Here is a 26,401-nt window from a genome sequence, read left to right on the forward strand (position 1 = left end):
TTATTTGGTCATTCATTTTTTGCAATTCATAGTCATTCCCAACAGACATAACAGACACAAAAATTCAATGCATCACACGTGGTTCAGACACAGCTTGCCTGTGATTGTACATTTGGCCAGTAGGTGGTTTCGTGTGCACATGAAGCTTCGAACCAGTTGGCTCAAGTGGTTCAATGCCTCATGAGGCTTCACCTCACCATCACTAGTCGTGACACACAGCTTGCTGTTTGGCTCCACTTGTTGTAGTTCTGTCAGCCACCACTAGATGGAGCGCTCCACTTCAGTCTCCTCCTCATCCTCCCTCACCTCCACCTGTAGAGAGAAGAAGAGACAGCAGGAGTCAGGACTCACGGTCCTTGAACGCATCATCACAGAGACGCTGACTGTTGATGGAGATGGTGGAGTGACTGGTGAGAAGAAGCAGACTCTCAGTCACATGTCTAGTGTGGAACATATGAAGGTCATGTGACCATGGAGTGTTGGACTGATACTGAGGCCTGATGAAGATGAACTGATCAATAATTGGGTGGTGAACTGAGAGAAGAAGCAGTTTGGCAGCAGATGTTGGATGAATGAGGAGCAGCTGGACGTCACCATCCTCCTCTCACACTGTGACTGGGAACACTGGACCTCTGCTGTGGGATCAACTGGCTTTGGTGCTGGAACCATCATCCAATGGTTCCAAACCAGTACTGACCTCACACTCTCCAGTTGATAGTCTCTGCTGTGGACAAGATCCATTAGTGGCTTCACTCCTGAATCCTGCAGCTGGTTCCCATCCACGTCCAGGTGTCTGAGGTGGGAGGGGTTGGACTTCAGAGCTGAGAGCAGCCAATCACAGCTGAGCTCTGACAAACTGCAGCACCACAACCTGAATAGAGAATAAATGATGAAGAGTTTATAATGATGGAGAGTTTTTCCAGGGTGTCATCACTCTGAAAATCAAAGTGAAATGTCCACTTCAGAATCTGCAATCTGCAAGCTGACCACTAGATGGGAGGATTTTACACGCTGTACCTTTAAACCCAGTTTCATTCATTTCAAACACAAACCAGTGTCTGCAAATTGAATTTCCAACAGCAGTCAAGTGCAAATCATGACGACAACAACAAGAGTGATAGAAGTTGTCGAGTGAAGAGGGTGAACTGACCTCAGAGTCTCCAGTTTACAGTCTGGACTCTTCAGAAAACCACTCAGCTCCTTCACTGCTGAATCCTGCAGCAGGTTCTCACTCAGGTCCAGGTGTCTGAGGTGGGAGGGGTTGGACTTCGGAGCTGAGAGCAGCCAATCACAGCTGAGCTTTGACAACCTGCAATACTCCAACCTGAATAGAGCATAAATGATGGAGAGTTTATAATAATGGAGAGTTTTTCCAGGGTGTCATCACTCTGAAAATCAAAGTGAAATGTCGACTTCAGAATCTGCAACAACACTTATATCAGTAGACTCATCAAGTTGCAAGGCAAATTTCTTACTGATAGGGATCTTGTCCAAAACCACACTTTTGATGTCTGCAGACATCTCATTAATACATCTGGAGATTGTGTTATCTGAGAGAGGGACTTTGGCTATTTCTTTAGCCGCTTCGGGTCCGAGCGTCTCATTTACAATGGCTTTGCAGGCGGGAAGTATTAATTGCTCTGCCACAGTGTGGGACTTTTTTGATTTAGCCACAAGTTCAGCGTAGTGTTGCCACCCGTCCCGTTTTTCCCAGAATTGTTCTCTTTTTTCACCACCTGTCCCGGGAAAAATAAAATCTCTCCCGGGACACAATTTGTCCCGTTTTTAAGGGAAAATGACAAAACCTCATTTGATTTCTGCCTGTGGTCTACTCCCGTAAAATACGCGATTGTCCCGTACTTGGCAACTAAAAAACCTGTCCCGTAATGAACTGATACAGGACGCACTTCACTTTGTGTCCCGTATATTTCGGTGACCCCCCCAGTCGACAGATTTGAGACCCCCCCCCACCCCCCTACCCCCAGAGGTCCCGGATTTGTAACTCTGGTAGGTGGCAACCCTAGTTCAGCGACGTGGTAGCTAGCTTTAAGGGCTCTCTTGTTTACTTTTGCGGTTTTTCTCATGAAAGTTGCCTGTTTCTCCGTGTGTTCACGCAGGCGAACAAAATACTCCACATTTTTCTTTTGAACTGAGGGCTGTTTCGTTTGGAGATGGCGTTTAAGCTTACTTGGGACATAGCACTGTTGGAGAGCTTTTCACCACATACCAAGCACAACGGAGTCGGTGCCGTTGCATCTCCGGTAAAAGTAAATCCAAATGAAAGATAGCTTTCATTGTATTGCCTCACGCCAGAAACTTTGCTCGACGTCACCGTCTTTGCCTCCACTCATACTAGGGCCTTCATCTGGGTCCGGATTTTGTCCAGGGTCCAGTTCAGAGTCAGCATTTTTCCTCTTCAAAAACTTATCCATCACTTTCAACCGTCGTCCCGCTATCCACAATCCACACACCTGTCGCTGCATCCATGCGTCACTAATTCGCTTGTCTCCAAGCGCAAGGCAATTAGCTACCTGCTGCTGCCACCTACTGGTATGGAAGAGTACTACATGATTACTCTGCCAGGCGCTAGACCGCACAGGCACACAAATGGGATAATTTCCCACGGCACACCTGACAATATCTCGCGACACACAAACACTGGTTTACAGGAACGGGTGCTCATCAGAAAACGCTGGCAGTGTGTTTCCCGTGTCTTACTTCCGGTATAAAGTTCGCTTCAAAATTACACAGAAATACTACCGAAAGATGCCAGTAGGTGGCAACGACGCTCTATAAATGCTTCTCTTAATGCAACAAATAAATGAAATGACTTTCATACTTACACCAACTGCTCTTAACCTATTTATTAAACAATTTAGACTTAAAGGCTTCTTTGTTGTTTCACCTTAACAGAACACGTATAATATATAATAATAATAATAATAATAATAATAATAATAATAATATTAAGAAATTGCCATTTACAAAACGTGCACATTTCTTTTAAACTTAAGTGTAGTTGTTTTCCATATCTATTGACGCAAATGACGTTAACCTTGCAATGAACGCAGCAACACTTGTACCTAATAACACTAATGATAGAACAAATACACGTCAAAATGGTTGCAGTGAAAATGGACGCTTTTAATCATATATCAGTATATAATATATAATATAATATATAATATATCATATATTATACGATTGTATAAAGCGCTTTGAGACGCCTTTGGTTGTGATTTAGCGCTGTACAAATAAAAGTTTATTATTATTATTATTATTATTATTATTATTATTATTATTATTATTATTATTACATATGTTTTGGCTCTTGCCAAGTAAAATTTCAGGAATTATTCTTTGTTTGTTTAGAATGTCGGACATTATTACATATGTTTTGGCTCTTGCCAAGTAAAATTTCAGGAATTATTCTTTGTTTGTTTAGAATGTCGGACATGTTTTCAGCGCTTTGTGATGAAGAGCTGGATGCCCTCATTGCAGAAATCCAACTCAGTCACCCAAACACAGGGTACAGAATGATGAGAGCATTCCTTCATGCCAGGGGATTACGAGTGCAAAGTAAGTTTGATATGAAGTTGATCCCCACATGAATGTATTCAGTAATCTGTATTGTGCATCAGTTTAACCGAAACAAACAAATATAATTAGCTTTATTTGTATAACGCTTTCCGTACAAAATGTAGCTAAAAGTGCTTACATGGATGATTAAAAAAAGAATGGCGGTATATTTAAAAAAAGAAAGGGGGGGTATTTAATAAATGAAATCATACCTTTTGTCAGCATTATCTGTGTTAACACGGATTTGTGCCTTTAATATTTTATGTAGTTTGTCTTTCTTTTTTTTTTTTTTTGCTGTTGTTGTAGTTCAAAGAGTACGTGATTCCTTAAGAAGAGTGGACCCAATTGGGACTGAAGTGCGAGCCTTGGCCAATCGCACACTAAGACGGAGGCAGTATTCTGTTCCTGCACCAAATGCAATGTGGCACATAGATGGAAACCACAAATTAATACGGTATTTTTCAAAACTGTTTTTAAATACTTGAACAAATGAAACATTGAGATTTTCTACCTACTCCAAATCTTTTCACCTTTGTACCATACCTTTTTTGTGTCAAATAAGCTGTGCATGAACCTTTTTCAATTAGCTATCTGATGCCTTATATATTTTAGATTTCTCTTTCCATCTTCTCTCCCTTTTTGACAGAAAGCTGGAGATTTGTCATTCACGGTGGAATAGATGGCTTTAGCCGTTTAATTGTTTATCTGTCTGCTGCAATAAACAACCGAGCATCCACAGTGTTGGAAACAGGGGCGGTCCTAGAATTTTTTTCTTGGGGGGGCAAGCTCGGGGCACAGACTGTGGAAGGGTGGCACACCGGAATGACATTTGTTTTGTTTTTTTAAATGCCCTATGCCTTAGGTAATAATAAATGGTAGGCGGAGGTATGAATAATAGAACTATTTTATTTACCCAAATAATGCACAAAACAGTGTATCATCCAGCATTTAGTAATCTTATCTGACTGAGTAAAATGCTTTTTGTTTGTTTGAGTGGGTTGATCTGTGCTCCGGGAGAGTATACTGGTGTATCTAGTACTAGTAACCTAGTATTAGTTTCAGCAAGATAAACAAGTGTTTCATAGGTATCTATGTATCTTTGTTAACTTATAGAGATGGAAACCAACAACTGAGTTTAGTTATGAATGTTTTTTTTTTAAATTCATAACAGGTACAAAGTGCATACACATGAAAAATCCCTTTGTGAGAATTATATTCAAGTTACCAAAGTTTGACTTATATTACAAGTACACAGTTTATATGTATTATTTACAAACAGGATTATGACAGCTGAATACGCTTGTTTTGGTGTTGACTACCTGCAGAATGCTGAATTGCAGATGATGGGCCCTCAACCTCATCATTGGGAAAAGTTCCTGGGAAAAGTTGTATAAATTACTCATAATGTCAATACAAGTAGGCCGACACGGTGGCACAGTGGCTAGCGCTGTAGCCTCACAGCAAGAAGGTCGTGGGTTCGATTCCGGGGCCCGGACCTGGGACCTTTCTGTGTGGAGTTTGCATGTTTTCCCTGTGTCTGCGTGGGTTCTCTCCGGGTTCTCCGGCCTTCTCCCACACTCCAAAAACATGCATGTGAGGTCAATTGAACACTCTAAATTGTCCGTAGGTGTGCATGTGAGTGTGAATGGTTGTCTGTCTCTATGTGGCCCTGCGATGAACTGGCGACTTGTCCAGGGTGTCACCCTGCCTTCGCCCTAAGACAGCTGGGATAGGCTCCAGCAGACCCCCGTGACCCTGAGCTCGGGACTAAGAGGGTATGGAAAATGAATGAATGAATGTCAATACAAGTATAACATCAACTCAACTTTTAATACTTATTCAAATGTTATCGATTTTAAAGACACCCTGCTTCCTTTCTTGACATTGTGGACATATCCTATTCACTTCATTTAAGCGTCTTATGTTATCGGCCACTTGTCTATCCATTAGCTCATAAAACAACAACCACACTTCCATTCAGCACCAATAAAGAGCATTAAAATAGACATGAAGTAATAAAACAGAATTTAATTAGATTAAATTAATATTGCCCATTCCACAGTCCAGAACAAAGCAGAGGTGGTGTGCGACTTTGAGTGTGACTGATTCAGGATGCAGTGACTGTAGTGATGGTGAGGTGAAGCCTCATGAGGCATTGAACCACTTGAGCCAACTGGTTCGAGAAACGGTTCATTTCTCGAAGTTTCATGTGCACACGAAACCACCTACTGGCCAAATGTACAATCACAGGCAAGCTGTGTCTGAACCACGTGTGATGCATTGAATTTTTGTGTCTGTTATGTCTGTTGGGAATGACTATGAATTGCAAAAAATGAATGACCAAATAATTTCTGTACATAAATTTTATTTTTTTTTTGTTTTTTTTTCTCACTTATTTATGATTATTTTATCGGTACTGATGCCAGTGGTTATGGGGATGCTCCAAACAAATTTTGTTGTTAACTTTGTTCAACAATGACAATAAATAAATAACTTGACTTGATAACTATGTGTATGATACATTTTTTGAATGTATTCTGTTTGTGCAATTTTTTTCTGAAAATGGCATGGGTGTAATCAGGCAGATGATAGTGAAAGTGATTGTGGGACTTGGAAAAGGGCATAGATCAGGGGTGTTCACACTTTTTCAACATGCAAGCTACTTTTAAAATGAGCAAGTCAAAAAGATCCACCTGCTATAAAACAGGAAAAGTCATTCAGAAATATATTTGTAGTCCAATGATAAAGAAAGAAAGGATTAAATGGGTCAACATGTTCCCATGTGCATTTATGCTCATCATTGCACAGAAAACTCATGGTTTAAAATTGTTTAGGTTATATCTGCCTATGTTTGATTTTATCAATAAAAGTGTGTTTACGTTAAGATGTTTTGCTGTATATTTTTGTGTTTTCCAGCGCATAGGTTAGGGATAAAGGTGTGTGTGTGTGTGTGTGTGTGTGTGTGTGTGTGTGTGTGTGTGTGTGTGATGCAGACGTTTTGCCAGCAGCATCTCCCAGGATCTTCGGTGCGTCTGCAGTGCGTGCGCACTTTGAAGCGCATTTTCCGAGCGAGGCGTCTCCATCAGTTTACGCCAGGATTGCAAGCTCACGCGACAACCCCGGTAGTTTTGCGTGTAAAACAACAGCGAAACTGTTTTTCCTGTCCCTGTCTGGTCTTTATTTGATCTGAATAGTGCCGAAGCCGATACGTCACATTTACCATGGACACCCTTGTCCAGGGTGTCCCCTGCCTTCGCTCTAAGACAGCTGGGAGAGGCTCCAGCAGAGGCTCCAGCAGATATATATATATATATCGTGTGTGTAACTTTAACTAACTTATCTATTTCTATCCATCTATCAAACTTACTATCTAGGGATCTTGATATTGTGTTGGCAGATGCATTATCACGTGTACATGTGGACTAGCTGCAAAATTCTTATTTCGGGGGAACTGAGGGTTTTCTTGTTTAGTTTTGTTTGTCGGTATGTTAATAGGGTTTGGTTCTTAAGGGAGGGGGTGTTATGACCCACGGGTGGGTCTAGGTGCCTCTATGTTTGTGTCTGTGTGTGTGTGTGTGAGAGTGGATGACGCCTTGCAGGTGCGGTCCTGGATGTCGGCTGCTGATTGGATGCGCCACGGCTGAGAAGGAGGAGCAGTCGAGCCAGCCTGACGGTCATCCCTCCTCCGCTCCCAAGTCTGCAGTTAGTCACTTCTGAAATGGTGTTAGAGCACGCAGCCGTAGGGGTGGGCTGCCATTTTCTTTGTCCCCTCTTTTCTCCTGTTTATTAAGTATGTAGGGAGGTTAGCCTTTCTGTATTTGGCTTCTCTTTCTTTCTTTAGTTAGTTCTTAAGGCGAGCTAGTTGGAGTTTGGTTTATTATTTTGGCCTGGGCCCACCCTGAAGCCTTTGCTGCCCACCGGTTAAGTTGTTTTGTTTATTTCATTTACTGATTCATAAATGTTTTTGTTGAAAACCGCCAACTACCGTGAGAAATTAATGAGCCTTGGGAGTGGGGGAAGGTGTCCCACACGTTGCGTCTCGGTCCCCCTAGACGGGACGTAACGGAGTTTTCACCGTGACAGAAGGTTGAGCTCCTTCCGTTTTACAAGTGACGTCGTCACGTTAGCCTGTTCCATCCCTGCTAAATTCTTTAAAGAACTACCGTTAGTAAAGTTTTAAATTATAATACACTCTACACTAATTGTAATTTCCTGCCCGTGGTTCTATATTGCAACAGTTGACGGCTCATATCAGCAGATAAGCAGCAACAATCTGGGCATTGCGGGTGATTCATAAATATGTAATTTCTTATTAATTAGCCCATAAGTGTGACACCAAATGCTTGTTGCTGACAGCAGTGAAGAAATGACACTCTAGTGGTTCTGCACATTAGTATAAATAGAGTGATTCTCTATCATTACATCACAGGACGGCGGCACTCTGACAGATTCCATGAACCTGGACACTGATGATCCAGACTCCGGTCCAGATGACACAACAGGCCACAGTGGAAACGGTGTGTGGTGTGGAGGATCAGGGCCAAAGTTCCAGATGCTCACAGATGTGACTGTGGATTCAGGAGGAGTGTTTGAAGGCTGGACTCCCAACAGTGATTGGCTGCTGAGGACCTCTCAATCACAATCAGGTTTTTTAGTGGCTGTGAGATTGAAAGTGAGATTGCATTGTCCAGGGAGGAGGACAGCAGTCAGCCATGTTTCACCTCCAGTCAACACGCAGTGGTTCACATGAAGGTCCAAGAGGCCTACAGACCTACACTGAGTCTGGACGTGGCAGTACAGTTGGATCATTGTCTTTGTTGTGTTGTTTGGTCATTGTGATCCAATGTAATGTGAGAGAAGGACGAGTGCAGTTATATTGGAGTGAGTTATTTAGAGTGGAATAGAAGTTATAATGCAGAGTCTGTTTTTATGAAATGTTCTATCACCTGGCATCCATCCATCCATCCATCCATCCATCCATCCATCCACCCATCCATCCATCCATCCATCTTCTACTGCCGTATCTGGAGTCAGGTCTCGGGGGCAGCAGCCTCAGCAGAGACCCCCAGACTTCCCTGGACCCAGTCACCTCCTCCAGCTCCTCCAGTGGGACCCCAAGGCTTCCCAGTCCAGCCCAGAGACCTGGTCCCTCCAGCAGGGTCTCCTCCTGGTGGGACATGCCTGGAACACCTCCCCAGGGAGGCGTCCTAAACAAGACCCCGAGATGCTGGAACTCCTCCCCCTGAGGCAGGGCCTCCCCACCGACCCAGAGAGGGCAAACCACCTCATATCCAGCATTGATTTATCTGTTGGTGATTAATTATAATGTATCATTTATTTTATTTAAATTATATTTGAACTGAATTGGATTTGTTTGTAAAAGTGAGATTTATTTTCATTGATTCATGTGGTTTATGTTGAGACCTAGTGGAGAAGTGGGTATGGCCTACAGAAGGTTTGAGTACACAAGTTATTCAGATATGGAGAATCCCCATGGCAGGACTTCAGGAGATATATAATCAAAGTGTTAAAGCAGCAGAAATGAAATGTCAGTTGAGGTCAAGGTCACACAGGTCAGAAGTTGTGATGGCTTTTATTGTCAGAATATTGAATCATTGAAATATAATGTTTGAGCTCGTAACAAAGTTAGGATGATATAACATAATCACATAAAATAAATGATCTGGTTTCCTTCTGATTCATTGACGTCCTTCTGAAATCTCCACACAAACATCTGGCAAGCATCAAAACCATGAATTATTTTGAGGGAAACTTCTTTTGTCTTACTTATGATTCAATAATGATTTGAGTTCCCATCACAGGTGTTGTGAATCACTTTATCTTTTCCACATGATTTCCTTATTTAAGATCATGAAGCAGAAATAAAGTCTCTTGAAAAGTATTTTTCACCTCCAAAATGAAGATGTTATAGAAGTCTGAAGTGAGAGCAGAGCAGTGTGTTGTTGATGTGTGGAACCTTCATGCTGAGATGTTCCAGCCGTGGATGATGAGAGCAGAAGCAGTGGTTGTGTTGCTGCTGCCTTCACTGAGCAGCTGCTCCAAGTCCTGCTTCTTCCACTGAGGATTCAGCTCCACCAGTGGCTTCTGGGACGTCTCTCCCAGTAACCACAGCAGCTTGTAGGGAGAAGCAGTCCGCCAGCCAGGCTGCACTGGGGTCCAAGGTCGTGACACACCCACACAGTGTTGGTGCGTGCAGCTTGCTGTTTGGCTCCACTGGTTGTAGTTCTGTCAGCCACCACTAGATGGAGCGCTCCTCTTCACTCTCCTCATCCTCACCACCACCTGCAAAGATAAGAAGAGACAGCAGGAGTCAGGACTCACGGTCCTTGAACGCATCATCACAGAGACGTTGACTGTTGATGAAGATGATGGAGTGACTGGTGAGAAGAAGCAGACTCTCAGTCACATGTCTAGTGTGGAACATCAGAAGGTCATGTGACCATGGAGTGTTGGACTGATACTGAGGCCTGATGAAGATGAACTGATCAATAATTGGGTGGTGAACTGAGAGAAGAAGCAGTTTGGCAGCAGATGTTGGATGAATGAGGAGCAGCTGGACGTCACCATCCTCCTCTCACACTGTGACTGGGAACACTGGACCTCTGCTGTGGGATCAACTGGCTTTGGTGCTGGAACCATCATCCAATGGTTCCAAACCAGTACTGACCTCACACTCTGCAGTTGATGGTCACTGCTGTAGACAAGATCCATCAGTGGCTTCACTGATGACTCCTTCAGGGGGTTCATATTCAGGTCCAGCTCTCTGAGGTGGGAGGGGTTGGACTTCAGAGCTGAGAGCAGCCAATCACAGCTGACCTCTGACAAACTGCAGTCAATCAACCTGAATAGAGAATAAATGATGGAGAGTTTATAATGATGGAGCGTTTTTCCAGGGTGCCATCACTCTGAAAATCAAAGTGAAATGTCGACTTCAGAATCTGACACTACAGAAAATGTCACCTTGAAATTAAATCCTCAGTCCAAAACTAATGTGTGTTGAAATGATGTTTGGTCACATGACCACTGATGACCTGTTTTTCCTTTTCCTTTTTCTTTTTCTTTCTTTTTTTTTTTTTTTACTTCAAACATGAACAGAATGAAGTTTTCATATTCTGGATGTCATTTTGAGATGAATCAACCTTCAGTTCAATGTTTATTCAACATGTGTGATGAACTGTGTTTGGTGCTGAAACCATCATCCACTGGTTCCAAACCAGTACTGACCTCAGAGTTTACAGTTTACAGTCTGGACTCTGCAGAAAACCACTCAGTTCCTTCACTGATGAATCCTGCAGCTGGTTCCAACTCAGGTGCAGCTCTCTGAGGTGGGAGGGGTTGGACTTCAGAGCTGAGAGCAGCCAATCACAGCTGAGCTTTGACAACCTGCAATACTCCAACCTGAATACAAAATAAATGATGGATGAGTTTTTCCAGGGTGTCATCACTCTGAAAATCAAAGTGAAATCGACTTCAGAATCTGGCACTACAGAATAAAATGGGAGAGGGAGGGCGAGCGAACGAGTGCTGCACTGTGGAGTCCATTACTGGCTCTTGATGATGTTGCTGTCTGGGCCCCCTTGCACCAAAGTAGGATTGCGTCATCCAAGATGAGTCACTAAGCCTTCAGCGTTCAACCAATCCACAACACGTGTGTCCAGGCTTCATGGGTCGCACTAAAAGCCATCCAGGATGAGAAGACACGGATCCATCAAGCCAGGTGAAAGCTATCCTGGATCAGTGCGCAATGCTCGCGGCTTCCTTCCATAGACCCCCGTTATGGAGCTGGGATTGACGGATTGGCCATCTTTGACCTCCTCAGAAGCCTCCATGAGGATTTGCGCCTGGGACGGGGATTCAGACTCTCTACCGTCCAGTGTCACAACAACAACCTCATGTTACTCTTTGATGTGTCTTCATGTTTCTATAATAATAATAATAACAATAAACTTTATTTATATAGCACTGCTCATACACAACATGTGCAACCCACAGTGCTTAACAAAATAAAACAAAACAAAACAAAGAAAGGTAATAATAATAATAAGAAGAAGAACAACAATCTTAATAATAACAATGAGAAAAAATAAAAAGCTCCACTGCCCCTCCCCCCACCCCATACGGACCCACCCCTCCCCACCAACGCACACAGACAAACGCCCACCCCCATATTCACACAGACATTAGATAACACGGCTTGGCACTGAAGAATCTGATGAGGAAAGGCCACTATGGGGAGCCGTCCACACAAGGGGGCACCATGGCCTGCAGCGCCTCTATGGGCAGACCAGGCGTAGCTCCCACCGTGAAGGGCCCCCCATGAGGAAACACTGGCACTAAAAGTATAAAAGGGAGAATAATCATAATGAGAAATAAACCAAATACATAAAAATAAAGTGTGAAACAGTGGCATAAAAATGGGTAACCATTATAAAAGTATAAAAATCAATTGAAGGTAATAAAAGGCATAAAAATAGTAAAACGGCATAAAATTAGTGGAGTAAGAGAGAGAAGAGTAAAAGAAGTCAGTTAAACGGCAGGTTAAAAAGGTACGTCTTGAGCCTCCCCTTAAAAATATCAACAGTCTCTGCGGCCCTGAGGCTCTCTGGCAGGCTGTTCCACCGAGTAGGGCCGTAATGGCTGAAAGCAGCCTCACCATGGGTTTTTTTTTTTGACTCGGGGAACAGTTAACAGGCCAGTGCCAGAAGACCTAGGATATGATGAAAGCAGGTCAGTTAGATAAGATGGGCCAAGACCGTTGAGACATTTAAAAACTAATAAGAGAACCTTAAAATCAATCCTGAAGCGGACGGGGAGCCAAAGCAGCGACTTTAAAAGCGGTGTAATATGTTCCCTTCCTCTGGTCCTAGTCAGCACACGTGCGACTGAGTTTTGTAGTATTTGTAGACTGTAAACACTCTTTTTGGGAAGACCAGAGAGCAGGGCATTGCAATAATCTAGTCTACAAGAAATAAAAGCATGCATTAGCACCTCCGTGTTGGCCTGAGAGAGGAACGGGCCTTCAGGACCAATAACTAAAATCTCAGTTTTGTCCTGGTTAAGCTGTAGGAAATTCTCTGCCATCCATGATTTGATATCTAAAATACAGTTTAAAAGGGCATCAATTGGCGCTGTGTCATCAGGAGACACGGCAATGTACATTTGTGTATCATCAGCATAGCTGTGGAAGCTGATGCCGTGTTTCCTTACGACGTCCCCCAAGGGAAGCATGTACAGATTAAAAAGAACCGGACCTAAAATTGACCCTTGGGGGACCCCACATCTAATTTCATGCATTCTGGAGGAGCACGTATCCATACTTACAAAGAAACATCGATCTGTGAGATAAGAACAAAACCAGTTAAAAACAGTACCTGACAGGCCCACCAGGTTTCTGAGTCTGTTTAATAAAATATGGTGATCTACTGTATCAAAAGCAGCGCTTTGATCCAGTAGCACCAAGACTGTCAGCTTCTGAGAGTCTGCGTTACACCTGAAATCATTGACGATCTTTAAAGGGCTGTCTCAGGACTGTGGTTCTTTCTAAAACCAGATTGATAATTCTCTAAAATATTGTTTGTATTTAAAAAGTAATTTACTTGGTTAAAAAACAGTTTTTCTAAAATCTTACTTAAAAATGGTAAGTTGGATACAGGTCGGTAGTTATTAAAAATGTTTGGATCCAAGTTGCTCCTCTTCAAAAGGGGCCTCACCACCGCCGTTCTAGAGGCAGCAGGGAAAACACCCGTCTGAAGAGAGCAATTGACAATATATAAAATCTGCTCCTCAAAGAACCCATAAAGTGACTTTAAGAGTGACGTGGGAATTGGGTCTAAAAGGCAGGCTGTGGGCTTTACTTGGGAGAAAACTCGACCAAGTGTCCTTGCATCAACTAGAGCAAAACTCTCCAGTGTTTCCTCAGATAAAAGTGGTTGTCCAGATGTGTAGAAAAATTGATTTTGATTAATTAAAATACTGGACCTAATGACATCAATTTTACTTACAAAGTGGTCTGCAAAATCCTCACAGAGGGCATCTGTTGGTGTCTGTACGTCCTGATTAAAATTTGTATTGGTTAAAAGATTGAAGGTAGAGAAAAGAAATCAAGGGTTTTTGCTATTGTTTGTGATGAGGTTGGAGAAATGGGTTATTCTTGCCTGTTTGACAGTTTTATTGTAAGATTTGAGTAGATGACGAAATGTTTCATAATGGACAGTGTTACGAGAGTTAACCACTAGATGGCAGCCAAGTTCCATGCAATATGCAGAGACATCTAGTGCGAGTTGATGACGTTGGCTTCCGGGTGTTTTACCTGATGAGCACTGTTCTAACCATAGATATATACAGAAGGCGAGATGTCTTATCCGCGCTGCTGGCCAATGGAATGGAACGTCCGCACTGGCGGCCATCTTGCCACAGTCACCTCGCTCCGCCCCTCTCACTCATAACTATGTATTCTTATTGTGCATGTTCTTTTAAATAGCCCTAAATTGCTCTATTTTCAACCGAATTTCGAGCGGTTTGGTTTGTTACAAAGGTTATAAGCATAGTTATGATACTGCATACTTATTAATGATTTATAACCATAGGCTTTCATGTGAAAATAGCAAAAACACGCACACACCCGTATTTAATAAAAACATATATGCTAAACGCTAAACTAAACAAACCAGCACTAAATCATAACATTAATCAAACAGCTCCAACAATAGCTTACAGATGAAATGTGATCCTACAAGCTTTTGTTTGTGGACAGCGACGATTGCTGCATCCATAAGCGGCACAGAAGTTCGGCATTTTTTCAGTCACCGATTTCCTGTAGAAACCATAATGCATGATGCTGTAGCAAAGCAATCCAATTGTGAATCATTTGCGAATTAAGTTAAATGATATAGAAAAAAAGCTATTCTGTCTCTCCATATGTCAAATTGCTTGTTTTATTTACACCTACCAATCCTAATCCCTTTTATCACAACAAGAAAAAAGACGGCCTGTAATCTCAGGTTGTCACCGTTCGACTCTGAATCAAACAGGTGGGGGATGAGATATCAGCAGCTCTAGTTCATTGATCACCATGTCTCTGCTGCATGAACTGATGAGACTGCGTTCATGCAGCAGCAACGTTATAGGAAACGCACCTCAGCGAATAACTACAACCGACACCACAAATATTGTATGTGAACAAAATAGTAGTTTGTCCTGAAATAGCTGTTGGCTAAACTTAACTTAAGAAATGAAAATCTTAGTGGTCTCAGTCGTATTAACTTGTGCAGATAGGCTGCCATAGCACCATTGTGTTTTTTTTTCTAATAGAAAGCTGCACTCTCAACATGTTCAACCATCCAGAATTATTGCTACGTTATGAAAGTTTGTAAGAAAGCAAACCGTGTGCAAAGCCGTCAAGTTTTCAGCGAGATCAGAGTGTTAATGTTTGTTCAGATCACTCACGTTCCCTCACATTCACTACATCAGACAGTGACTGCCTGACTGTGGAAAGATGGCGGCCAGTGCGGACGTTGGATTATGCGCCGTGAGACATCTAGCCTTCTGTATATATCTATGGTTATAACTAGCGGCCATACAATAAAAGTAGCGTATCTACAAAGATTGCGTGACTGTATAAAAGAAAGAACGAAACATGGTGTCAGAAGCGGAAACTTAACGCCGCGGCTGAAGACAGAACAACAAGGCGCTATAAAGGCTGGACGTTTTTTCAATGGAGCTAAACTGCTAAGCTAATACCTGACGAACCATGGCTTTTTCGATTCCTGTACCAGACGCAATGGACATGAAGGGCGACGTATATAACAACTGGACATTCTTTAGAGCACAATGGGAAAACTATGAGATAACAACGGAACTGGACAAAAAAGAAGCAAAAGTAAGAGTAGCCACCCTGCTTACAGTAATGGGCAAAGAATGTCACATAATACAAAGACATCTTCACATGTCAGCGGAGGACAGAGACAATCCACAGAAGAATCTGGATGCACTACAAAAACACTTTGAACCTTCCAGAAATGTAATCTACGAGTGCTACGTATTTAACACTGCACAGCAGAGTCAACATGAGTCAACAGAGCAATATGTTGCAAACCTGAGAAAGCTAGCAGACAAATGTGAATTTGGTCCCCTGCGAGATGAATTGATCCATGACAGATTAGTGCTTGTGACTAAAAATGCAAGTACACAAGCACTCATGTTACGTGAATCAGAACTCACACTTGCCAAAGCAATAGACATGTTTAGAGTCAGCGAACTAGCACAAATTCAAAATAAGATAATAACTGGTGTGGAACAGGAGAATGTACACTTTGCACATGACAAACGCTGAGAGATGCGCCCCTCATTTGCACCTCAGCATAATTACAAAGAGCATATGGGACATGCAAACAAAGATAAACGCCCAAATAATAACCTCTGTTGTTACTGTGGAGCAGTGCATGACAGAATGAAATGCCCTGCATTTGGCGTCATCTGCAAAGCCTGTGGAAAGAAAAACCACTTGCCACTGCAAGAGTGTGCAAACAAGCCCAGCGCAAGACACGGGTGAACTTTCTTGGAGAAGACAGAGTAGAGGAGGAAGAAGAAATGGAAGAGGTGTGGTTCCTATCAAACATAAACGCTATTGAACAGGGAAACGAGAAATGGCTTGTCAACCTCAAAGTAACACCGTACATGACTGAACCAGTATCATATGACCCTAGCCATACAATCACATGTCAATTGGAAACAGGAGCCACAACCAACGCCATAAGCTTCAGAGATCTACAGCTCATCACACAAGATGGTAATCCAGACATACCAGCCAGCAAAGCCACCATTAAACTGTATGATGGGTCACAAGTGAAACTAGCTGGGTTGTGTCACCTCAAAGCTGACCATGATGGACAAACACACGACCTGAAGTTTCAAGTTATACACACGTCACAAATGCCTCTGCTTTCTGCAAAAACATGCAAAAGACTCAACTTGCTATTTCATACACCACACAGATATGTCATCTACCGCGGTCTCACGCAGCACAACAGGGACAGATATGCATTTCACAACCACCACAGAGGACATCATCTCAAAATACAACAACGTGTTTGAAGGCCTTGGCTGTCTTCCTGGTGAACTACACCTCGAGGTGGACCCCAACATTAGGCCTGTGCATCAGGTGCCACGACGAATTCCCATTCCGCTCAAACACAAAGTCACTGAAGCCATACGATCCATGGAGAAGAATGGCATCATCAAAAGAGTCACAGAGCCAACACAATGGATCAGCAACATGGTTGTCATAGAAAAGCCAGGAAAGCTGCGTACCTGCATTGATCCCAGCGCACTCAATAAAGCTCTACGGCGGTCACACTACCAGATGCCAACAATAGAGGAGATACTCCCAGACATTTCAAAAGCAAAAGTATTCTCCGTGCTTGATGCCAAAGATGGCTACTGGCAAGTCAAACTTGAAGAAGAGAGCAGTTATCTGACCACCTTTTGGACTCCGCTTGGCAGATTCGGGTGGCTAAGGATGCCAAATGGCATAAAACCAGCTGCAGAAGAATATCAACGCAGGCAACATGAGGTGTTGCAAGGCCTGACCGGTGTAAGTGTCATTGCAGACGACATTCTTCTCTACGGCTGTGGAGACACTTCAGAAGAGGCACGAACTGACCATGACAGAAACCTGACTGCCTTGCTGCAGAGGGCCAGGCAGGTCAATCTAAAGCTCAATAAAAAGAAGCTGAAACTAAAACTATCCAGTGTCCAATACATGGGACATCTTCTCACCACAGAGGGCCTTCGCCCTGACCCAGAGAAGGTGGCAGCGTTTCAACACATGCAAACACCCACTGATGTTAAATCGCTACAGAGATTCCTGGGGTTTGTAAATTATCTTGCCAAATTTCTTCCTCATCTCTCAGATGTGTGCGAGCCTCTCCAACGCCTGACAGATAAGGACGTGGAGTGGACATGGCTATCACAACATGAATCTGCCGTTGACACTGTGAAGCAATTAATCACATGCCACCCAGTACTCAAGTACTACAACCTGCAGGAAGAAGTCACACTACAGTGTGACGCCAGCGAGACAGGCCTAGGTGCAGCTCTTCTCCAGAATGGGCAACCTGTTGCATTCGCCTACTGAACAGAGATATGCGCAAAGGTGGTGTACAAGCAAGGGAAGGATCTTCATGTGGCAGATTTTCTGTCGAGGACTTAACAGCCAAACACACAGCATGCCCACATGCAAACACCTGCCACCATCTATGCCATGGGCCTCACCACCGAAGACCTACAACGAGTCGACCACCTCGCAGACACGAATATTTCAACAGCTACACTGGAGTCCATTAGAACTGCCACAATCAAAGATCCACTATGTTGTGCATTGCAGACTTACATATTGAAAGGGTGGCCCACAGCTACACAAGCAGTAGCTCCAGAACTGCGACCTTTCTACTACTCTGACGACTGGGAACTAGATGAACTTTCAGACACAACTAGTGATGTTCTCTCTGACACGGGGCTTCGAACCACGCCCCACAACTCGGTAGGGTTTTTTTCTGAAGCACTGCTCCGGAGCTTGCTTCAAATCACGTGACTGATGACGTTTGAACCACTTCACTGCTTCATTCAGACTGAATCAGCTGGCTGGTTTGGTTCAGTGGGCGAGGCTTTGAAAGACTGGCAGGTCTCAGTTGAGTTTAAAATGGATGAAACGGCGCAATGCGTTGCCTATCTGGTCGATACCTTTTGGATTGATTTGATCAGCTTTCGTATTGCTTTCGGTTTGCTTTCTTATTGCTCTGCAACGGAACCAACCAGGAAGAGATCTCAAGTCTGGGAGCATTTTTAAATCGTGCCGCCGAACAAGGTCATTTGTTACAAGCGTATTACTCAACTTATTCATACAATAACAAATAAAAGCCCTGAAAATGCTGAGTCAGCTGTGCGCCGGTTAAAATCTGAGTGTGCGGCATTGTTGCGGAATGTACCGCATGAAGAGGAGCCGCCATCTACTTCGAGAGCACAGCCAGAACCAGCTGCATCTTCCCAAGGTACAAAAATTATAGAATTTGGATCAATAGACTTTATTTGTATTTTTTCATGTACAGACTAAACTTTATCTAATGTTTCATTTTCGGCCATTGACCTGTGGAAGCTGTTGGACCGGGACGCTGAAGAAGCGAGGGCATCCAGCAATGCTACTGCTGATGCCATAGTGGAGGTGCAGTGTTATCACAGGACCCTCTGGTGGACTGGATGACACACAAAGCTGTATACCCAAACCTATACAAGCTAGCAAATGAGTACCTGCCTGGCAACACCAGCATCCTCTGTGCCCTGCGAGAGGGTGTTTTCGAAAGCTGGGGAAATAGTTTCCGAAAAGAGAAACACCCAAGCACCTTAAGCCCATACATATATATATATATATATATATATATGTATATACATATATTCATATATATATATATATATATGTATATATATGTATATATATATATATATATATATATATATATGTATATGTATATATATATATATATATATATATATATATATATATATATATATATATGTATATATACATATATGTATATGTATATATACATACATTTTTTCCTTTTTCTTTTTTCTATATATTTTATGTACAGATGGGGTGTATATATATATATATATATATATGTATATATATATATATATATATATATATATATATATATATATATATATATTCCCTGGTGGAAGATGACTGGGACAACAGTCAAACAGACAGCAGACTCGAGCACATAGTTGGTGACAGGAGGGAAGGGGCTTCAGAACTAGAACGGGCTCCAGTGTTGACTGATGTGCCAAGTGTCCCCCAATCTGGACATTTAGGCCTCAAGCAGACCAGAACCAGATCCAACATAAAACCTCCTGAGAGGTACCGCAAAGACTTTGTTGTTTAAACTTTCTGAAGAAGGAATGTCATCTCTTGTTTATTTCTGTGCCACTTTGTTCATGTGGACTGTTCATTTTTTTTCTAATGTTTAGGAGAGTGAACTAGTCATTTCTGTTTAACCTGTAGCCAGCTATTGTTGTTGCTGGCCACGTAACTCTCATCCGGTCACTATTGTCCATTTTCAACTGCTTTCTTTCCATATGTTAAAGGAGATGTTACGAAAGTTAACCACTAGATGGCAGCCAAGTTCCATGCAATATGCAGAGACATCTGGTGCGAGTTGATGACGTTGGCTTCCGGGTGTTTTACCTGATGAGCACTGTTATAACTTGCGGCCATACAATAAAAGTAGCGTATCTACAAAGATTGCCTGACTGTATAAAAGAAAGAACGAAACAAGGACAGGAGTTGGGGAAAGAACACCTCACCCCATCAACAACCACAGAATCAACGAGGCAAACGTCCCTGTCACTGTCCCGCCACAAGGGGCGAAACGTCAATGAATGGTAGTTCATGGTTGATGACCCTGCAGCTGACCCGTGGGCACCGAAAGAAGTGCGACAGGCAGCAATGCCAAGCAGGAAATGTCTCCTACCTGTACATTTACAGTAAGTCATAAAATAGCTATATTGCATTTATTTTTCAGTGTTTTAAGAGTCCTTTCATTAAAAAGCTAAATACCATGAAGACACATATTTTGTGGAAACACACCCACTCCCACATTCAGGTGGAGGTCCTCCACCCCAGCGAGATGTCCCGGTGTTGAAACTGTAGGAGGCGGCGACTCTCACTGGAAGTGTCGGGACTGTTCTTCGCTGTAGGGGAGCGCTCCTCGTGGAGCAACTCCACTTCCGGTGTAGGGAATGCATTATGCAGCGTTTTCTTGCTTTGCATTGCTCCTCTGATGAAGTGAATGTTTTTATGTCCTGCAGCGTGTTGTTTTTTTGTTTTGTTTTTTTGCGTTTGCACCACAATCCTTTTTTTGTACCGTTTTAAACTTGTATTTGTGTTTGTGACTTTGCGTCGTTTCCGTGCTCAAATACGCGATTGTCCCGTATTTGGCAACTAAAAAAGCTGTCCCGTAATGAACTGAGACGTGACGCACTTGACTTTGTCTCCACTCCGCCGCTCCGGCAACCCCAGTGTCCACGCTGAGAACTCTGTCCTCCGCAGTTCTTGGCATTTCGGCTCGCATTCCCAGAGGTGGGCAATGCGCATTCATTGGATCAGGACTAGGTTGACAAGATGGCCGCCGTGAGGCACACTCAGCACACTCGGCTCTGACCTATATTGCTACGCCGCGGTTTGTACCTCCACCCTGAGCACAAATACCATCCAGAGTTTTTACCAGAGACTAATATAACAGAGCACCAACAGTTGCTCACATTCTGTTCCACTCCTGGACACCGGAGTATCTGCAGATACCTGGCAAAGTTTTATCCAGGATACGTTTTCACCTCAACGGGCCCAGAAATGGGCCCGCGCTGGTAAGTTTCGCTGTTTGCCGGACCTAAACCCACTCTGATCCAAGACAACAAAACGTAGCGGACTCCTCTTTGGAGTCCTCGCGTGTAAGTTTTCCACTGCGGCCCACAGCCATAAACACCAGTAAAAGAGCTACGAGCTACGCCGTTTTGCACTACACTGTTGCTGCCGGAGTTTCTTTTCTGGTTTCCAGATTGTCCCGCCTGCCCCCCGCATGGCTCCACTTACCTCCCCACACGAGTGTGACAGCTGTATCCACAAATCGCAGAAGATCGCGGAGCTGGAGCAGCGTATCTCCAACCTCTACTGGATCAGGGATGAAGAGATGAGGCTGGATTCTGTTGTTAGCCTGGGTCCTACTGGTCCCGATTCAGTCGGACTCGCGGATCTGGATTCAACCATCCCGATGCTCGGTCCCGGTTCCATGGACACAGATCCCGGGCTCACTGGCTCGCTGAGAGATCGGCCCTAGCTCCCCAGCTCCGCGCCGACGAACCGCCTGCCGCAACGACACCTGGGCTAGCGTCTTCAATTCCACCACTTAATTCCATCCGGGAGGATACGTGGCTGGTGCAGGGGGCTAAGCCTAAATGGCTGAGCGGCAGTGCGAGGGCAGCTTACCCTTTTAGCCCCAATCCGAGGCTCCGAGCTAACAGCTCCACTCCCAACCAACAGCCCTGGTCCACAGTGCTGGGAGGGCGGCGGACGCGACCCAGTCCGTTACCTGCTCCGCCTTGTGAGCTTCAGATGGACAACAAATATGACATCTTGAGTGTTGAGGACTTCCCTCCCCTCCAAAATGACCATCTCGCCTCCTCTCTGACTGGTCCACTGCCAGCGGCCCGGGCGGTTGGGTCGTCTGCGCTGGAACCTCCAGTCAGGTCCGCAACCTCCACCTCTCGGCGCAGGTTGGTGAAGGAGGCTGCTCTCAGGGCGCGACGACGTTCTGGTGGCGCTCTGGGTCTTGTAGAGTCGTGCGGGACCCCAGCCTCCGCCGATGATGTGACACTGTGGCACCAGCGCTCGGCCCCTCGTCCTCAGCCACTGTTTGCCCCAACCACCGCCATCATTGGTAGCTCCATAATTAGAAACGTCCGTTTCTTCAATGCCACCACTCATTGTTTTCCAGGAGCCACCGTCAATGACATTAAAAACAAACTCCCGGACTTGTTGCAGTCGTTCCCACACTCCATTAAACGTTTGGTCCTGCACGTTGGAGCCAATGATGTGCGTCGTCGGGAATCCGAGCTGCTAAAGTGTCACTTTAACGATCTGTTTGTGGCCCTGAAGAATTGCGGGATGTCAATCTTCATCAGCGGTCCTCTCCCGACACTTGGCCTCGGAGCAGAGCGGTTCAGTCGACTCCTGCAACTTCATTCCTGGCTCCGCGCCGCCTGCACCACCATTGGTTTTAACTTCATACACAATTTTAATTTATTCTGGAATCGCCCGTCGTTTTACCGTCATGATGGACTTCACCCAAACAAATTAGGTAGCCGCACGTTAACCTCAAACATCCACTACACCATACAATCAGCGTCTCTCACACCTGCGTGACTGTCTTCGCGTCACACCCCCTGCTCAGTGCCGACCACTTCCTCTACGGAGCACCCTGTGGACATTGCCTCCTGCAGCGCCTCCCACAGGGCACGCTTCCCTAGTGCTGATAGAACTGAGCTTGCTACTGCTGTTCCACCAACACCTGCTCCCATACCTGTAATAATGAATCATCGACCATATAAACGCAACAAACACATAACCCACAACCGCACAACCCACGCTACAGGCAGACTTTCCCCCGAGACATACAGACAATTTGGTTTTAACAGAAGCAATCTTTTATATTAACCTGGCCGTGCTGAACGTGCGCTCCCTTTTAAACAAATCTTTTATCATAAATGAATTTATTTTAGATAATAAGTTAGATGGTATGCTTTTAACAGAGACATGGCTTGGCACAGAGGCTCCAGCTGTCCTCACCGAGGCTTGCCCACCAAATTTTAGCTTTTTATTTTCTATCAGGGGATGTAAGAGAGGAGGTGGAACTGCATCAATTTTTAAAAACAATTTAATGTCAAAGGAAGTTTCTTTTAACAGTTACTCATCATTTGAGTACCACGCTTTTGTTTTTAGCAGTCCACCAATTATTTGCATTAATGTATACAGACCCCCGCATTACTCAACTGCTTTTATCAGTGAGCTCTCCGACCTTTTATCAATCACACTGACAACTTATGATAGAATTTTAATAACTGGCGATTTTAACTTGCACATCGACAACAACTCTGACCCACTGTCAAGAGAGTTTTTACACCTTTTAAACTGCATGAATTTTAACCAGCATGTCACACGGCCTACTCACAACAGGAGACACACCCTGGACCTAGTCATAACCTATGGCTTGTCCACTGGTGTGTCCTCTGTTGTTGATCTGGCCGTGTCCGACCATTATTGTGTGTATTTTAACATTGCCAGTTTTAACCAACAGGAAGCCCCGGTGAGAACAGTGAGGAAACGCTGCCTTACCTCTGAGGTGGCTGCAAATTTTATTGAGGTTTTAAAATGCACTCCTGCTGAAATTTTACCTGCACCCTGTGATTTTATTGTTGAAAATTTTAATAGCAAACTTAAATCCACATTAGACTCTGTGGCTCCACTTTTAACAAAAACTGTTAAACCAAAGCAGCTTTTATCCCCGTGGAGACATAAACCAGAGATTTTAAAATCAAAAAGACAATGCAGGAGTGCAGAGAGAAGGTGGAGAAAAAGCAAACTCACCGTACATTATGAAGTTCTTCGTGAACAACTAAAATGTCACAATAATACAATCAAACAAGCAAGAATCTCCCATTTTTCAAAACTTATCATAGAAAACAAAAATAATTCAAAGTATCTTTTCTCCACCTTCAACCTTTTAACTAATAATAATCTTAAAAAATCCCCAGAGATGCCGTCTGACGCTCTCTGCGAGAACTTTGCAGGCCACTTCAGAGGTAAAATCGATGGCATCAGGTCCAGTCTTTTAGCGCATCAGAATGTATCTTGTAATACATCTGGACTGTCATTTTTATCCAAGGAACCACTGGAGAGCTTTGCCCTGGTTGATGCAAGGACACTTGGTCGAGTTTTCTCCCAGGTAAACCCAACAACCTGCCTTTTAGATCCAATTCCCACATCACTTTTAAAGACATTTTATGGATTCTTTGAGGAACAGATTTTATACATCGTAAATTGCTCTCTTCAGACGGGTGTCTTCCCTGCTGCCTTTAAAACGGCAGTGGTGAGGCCCCTTCTGAAGAAGAGCAATTTAGACCAAACTATTCTTGACAATTACAGACCTGTATCCAACTTGCCATTTTTAAGTAAGATTTTAGAAAAAAATGCTTTTAACCAATTAAATTATTTTTTAAGTACAAACAACATCTTAGAAATATCAGTCTGGATTTAGGATGAACCACAGCACCGAGACAGCCCTCGTAAAGATTTTAAATGATATGAGGTGTAATGCGGACTCAAATAAACTCACAGTCCTGGTGCTACTGGATCTAAGCGCTGCCTTCGATACAGTAGATCACCACATTTTATTAAACAGACTCAGAAACCTGGTGGGCCTCTCTGGTGCTGTTCTTAACTGGTTTTGTTCTTACCTCACAGATCGCTATTTCTTCGTAAATTTGGATGCGTGTTCCTCCGGAAAACATAAAATTAAGTGTGGGGTTCCCCTAGGGTCAATTTTAGGTCCAGTACTTTTTAATCTTTACATGCTTCCCCTTGGGGATGTCATCAGGAGACACAGCGTCACCTTCCACTCTTATGCTGATGATACACAGCTTTACATTGCTGTGTCTCCTGATGACACAGGGCCTATTGATACCCTTTTAAAATGTATTTTAGATATTAAGTCATGGATGGCAGCGAACTTCCTACAGCTCAACCAGGACAAAACAGAGGTTTTAGTTATTGGTCCTGAAGGCAAGAGAGAGAAACTTTTACCAAAACTTCATCATTTTAAACCAACACAATCTGTAAAGAACCTGGGCGTCATTTTTGACTCTGAGCTTAGTTTTATTGCGCATATTAAAAACGTCACAAGGACGGGTTTTTATCATCTTAAGAACATAGCTAGAGTCCGCCCGTTTCTCTCCCAGGCAGACACAGAGGTGCTGATGCATGCTTTTATTTCTTGTCGGATAGACTACTGCAATGCCCTGCTCTCTGGTCTACCGAAAAAAACTATCTGTAACTTACAGGTACTTCAGAACTCAGCCGCTCGTGTGCTTACTAGGACCAGGGGGCGGGATCACATTACTCCAGTTTTAAAATCACTGCATTGGCTCCCTGTGCGATTCAGGATCGACTTTAAAGTGCTTTTATTAGTTTTCAAGTGTCTTAACGGTCTTGGACCATCTTATTTATCAGATATGCTTTTATCTTATCAGCCCTCGCGGATCTTGAGGTCCTCTGGAACCGGCCTATTAATTGTTCCAAGTGTTCGGACCAGAACCCATGGAGAGGCTGCGTTCAGCCACTACGGTCCGAAACTTTGGAACAGCCTGCCAGAGGGAATCAGGACTGCAGAGACTGTTGATGTTTTTAAGGGGAGGCTTAAGACTCACCTTTTTAGTTTGGCTTTTAAGTGATTTATTTAATTTGTATTTTACTTGTCTTGCTTTTTAGCTTTAAAGCTTTTAGGATTATTGAATATTTTATCTTATTTTTATCTTTACTATCTTATTTCCTGTATATCTTTTTACTTTTTACAATCTTATAGTTTTTTAATTTAGTTTAGTTTATATTATTTATTTTATTTTTTATTTATTTTCATTATTGTTACTATTATTATTCTTTTAACTTCCTTTTCCTGCATTGTTTTTAGCTCCAGTGTTTCCTTGTAGGGGGCCTGCTCACTGGGAGGGGTCTCATCGTTCTAGGGACCCTCTCGGTATGGATGATCCCCGTGGGTGGCTGTTTCCTACTACAGGTCTCTCAGTGCCTTGCCATTTCAATTTTTATTGTGCTGATTGACTGACATTTTTTATGTATTTACTTACTTATTTTTAAACTGTTCTCTGGGATGTTTTGTGTGTGTTTGTATGTGCGCGTGTGTGTGTGTGTGTGGGGGTGGTAACCTGTATGTGATTTGGGAGGACATGGGTGGATGGTATTTGCTCTATTTTTCTTTTATCTTCACTAATATTTGATTTTAATTTCTGTTAAGCACCTTGAGTTGCAAGCCTTTGTATGAAAGGTGCTATATAAATAAAATTTGATTGATTGATTGATTGATTGCTGAATGTTTTAAAAAGCTTCTGGTGCGTGGTGGTGGGGTTTAAAGCGGGTGCACTGGGCTTGGACATTAGCGCAGCCGGAGGAAGAACCCTG

The 26,401-nt window shown here is 43.4% G+C and overlaps 1 protein-coding gene across 1 annotated transcript in view; it reads right to left on the minus strand.

Moving 5' to 3' along the window:
- Positions 1-697: 697 nt before the first annotated feature.
- Positions 698-26,401, minus strand: part of LOC142881042 (ribonuclease inhibitor-like) — a gene marked incomplete at its 3' end in the record, with an annotated part of 107,598 nt that continues 81,894 nt past the window's right edge. The window contains exons 3-4 of the mRNA XM_076015076.1: positions 10,339-10,441; positions 698-771 (exon numbers count right to left, since the gene is read on the minus strand). Coding sequence (XP_075871191.1) covers positions 698-771; positions 10,339-10,441 — 177 coding nt within the window. The remainder of the gene's footprint in view (positions 772-10,338; positions 10,442-26,401) is intronic.

The sequence above is a fragment of the Nelusetta ayraudi genome, unplaced genomic scaffold (assembly GCF_046127955.1).
Source record: "Nelusetta ayraudi isolate G7.1 ecotype Tasmania unplaced genomic scaffold, CSIRO-AGI_Nayr_v1 ptg000178l, whole genome shotgun sequence".
NCBI classification, from domain to species: Eukaryota; Metazoa; Chordata; class Actinopteri; order Tetraodontiformes; family Monacanthidae; genus Nelusetta; species Nelusetta ayraudi.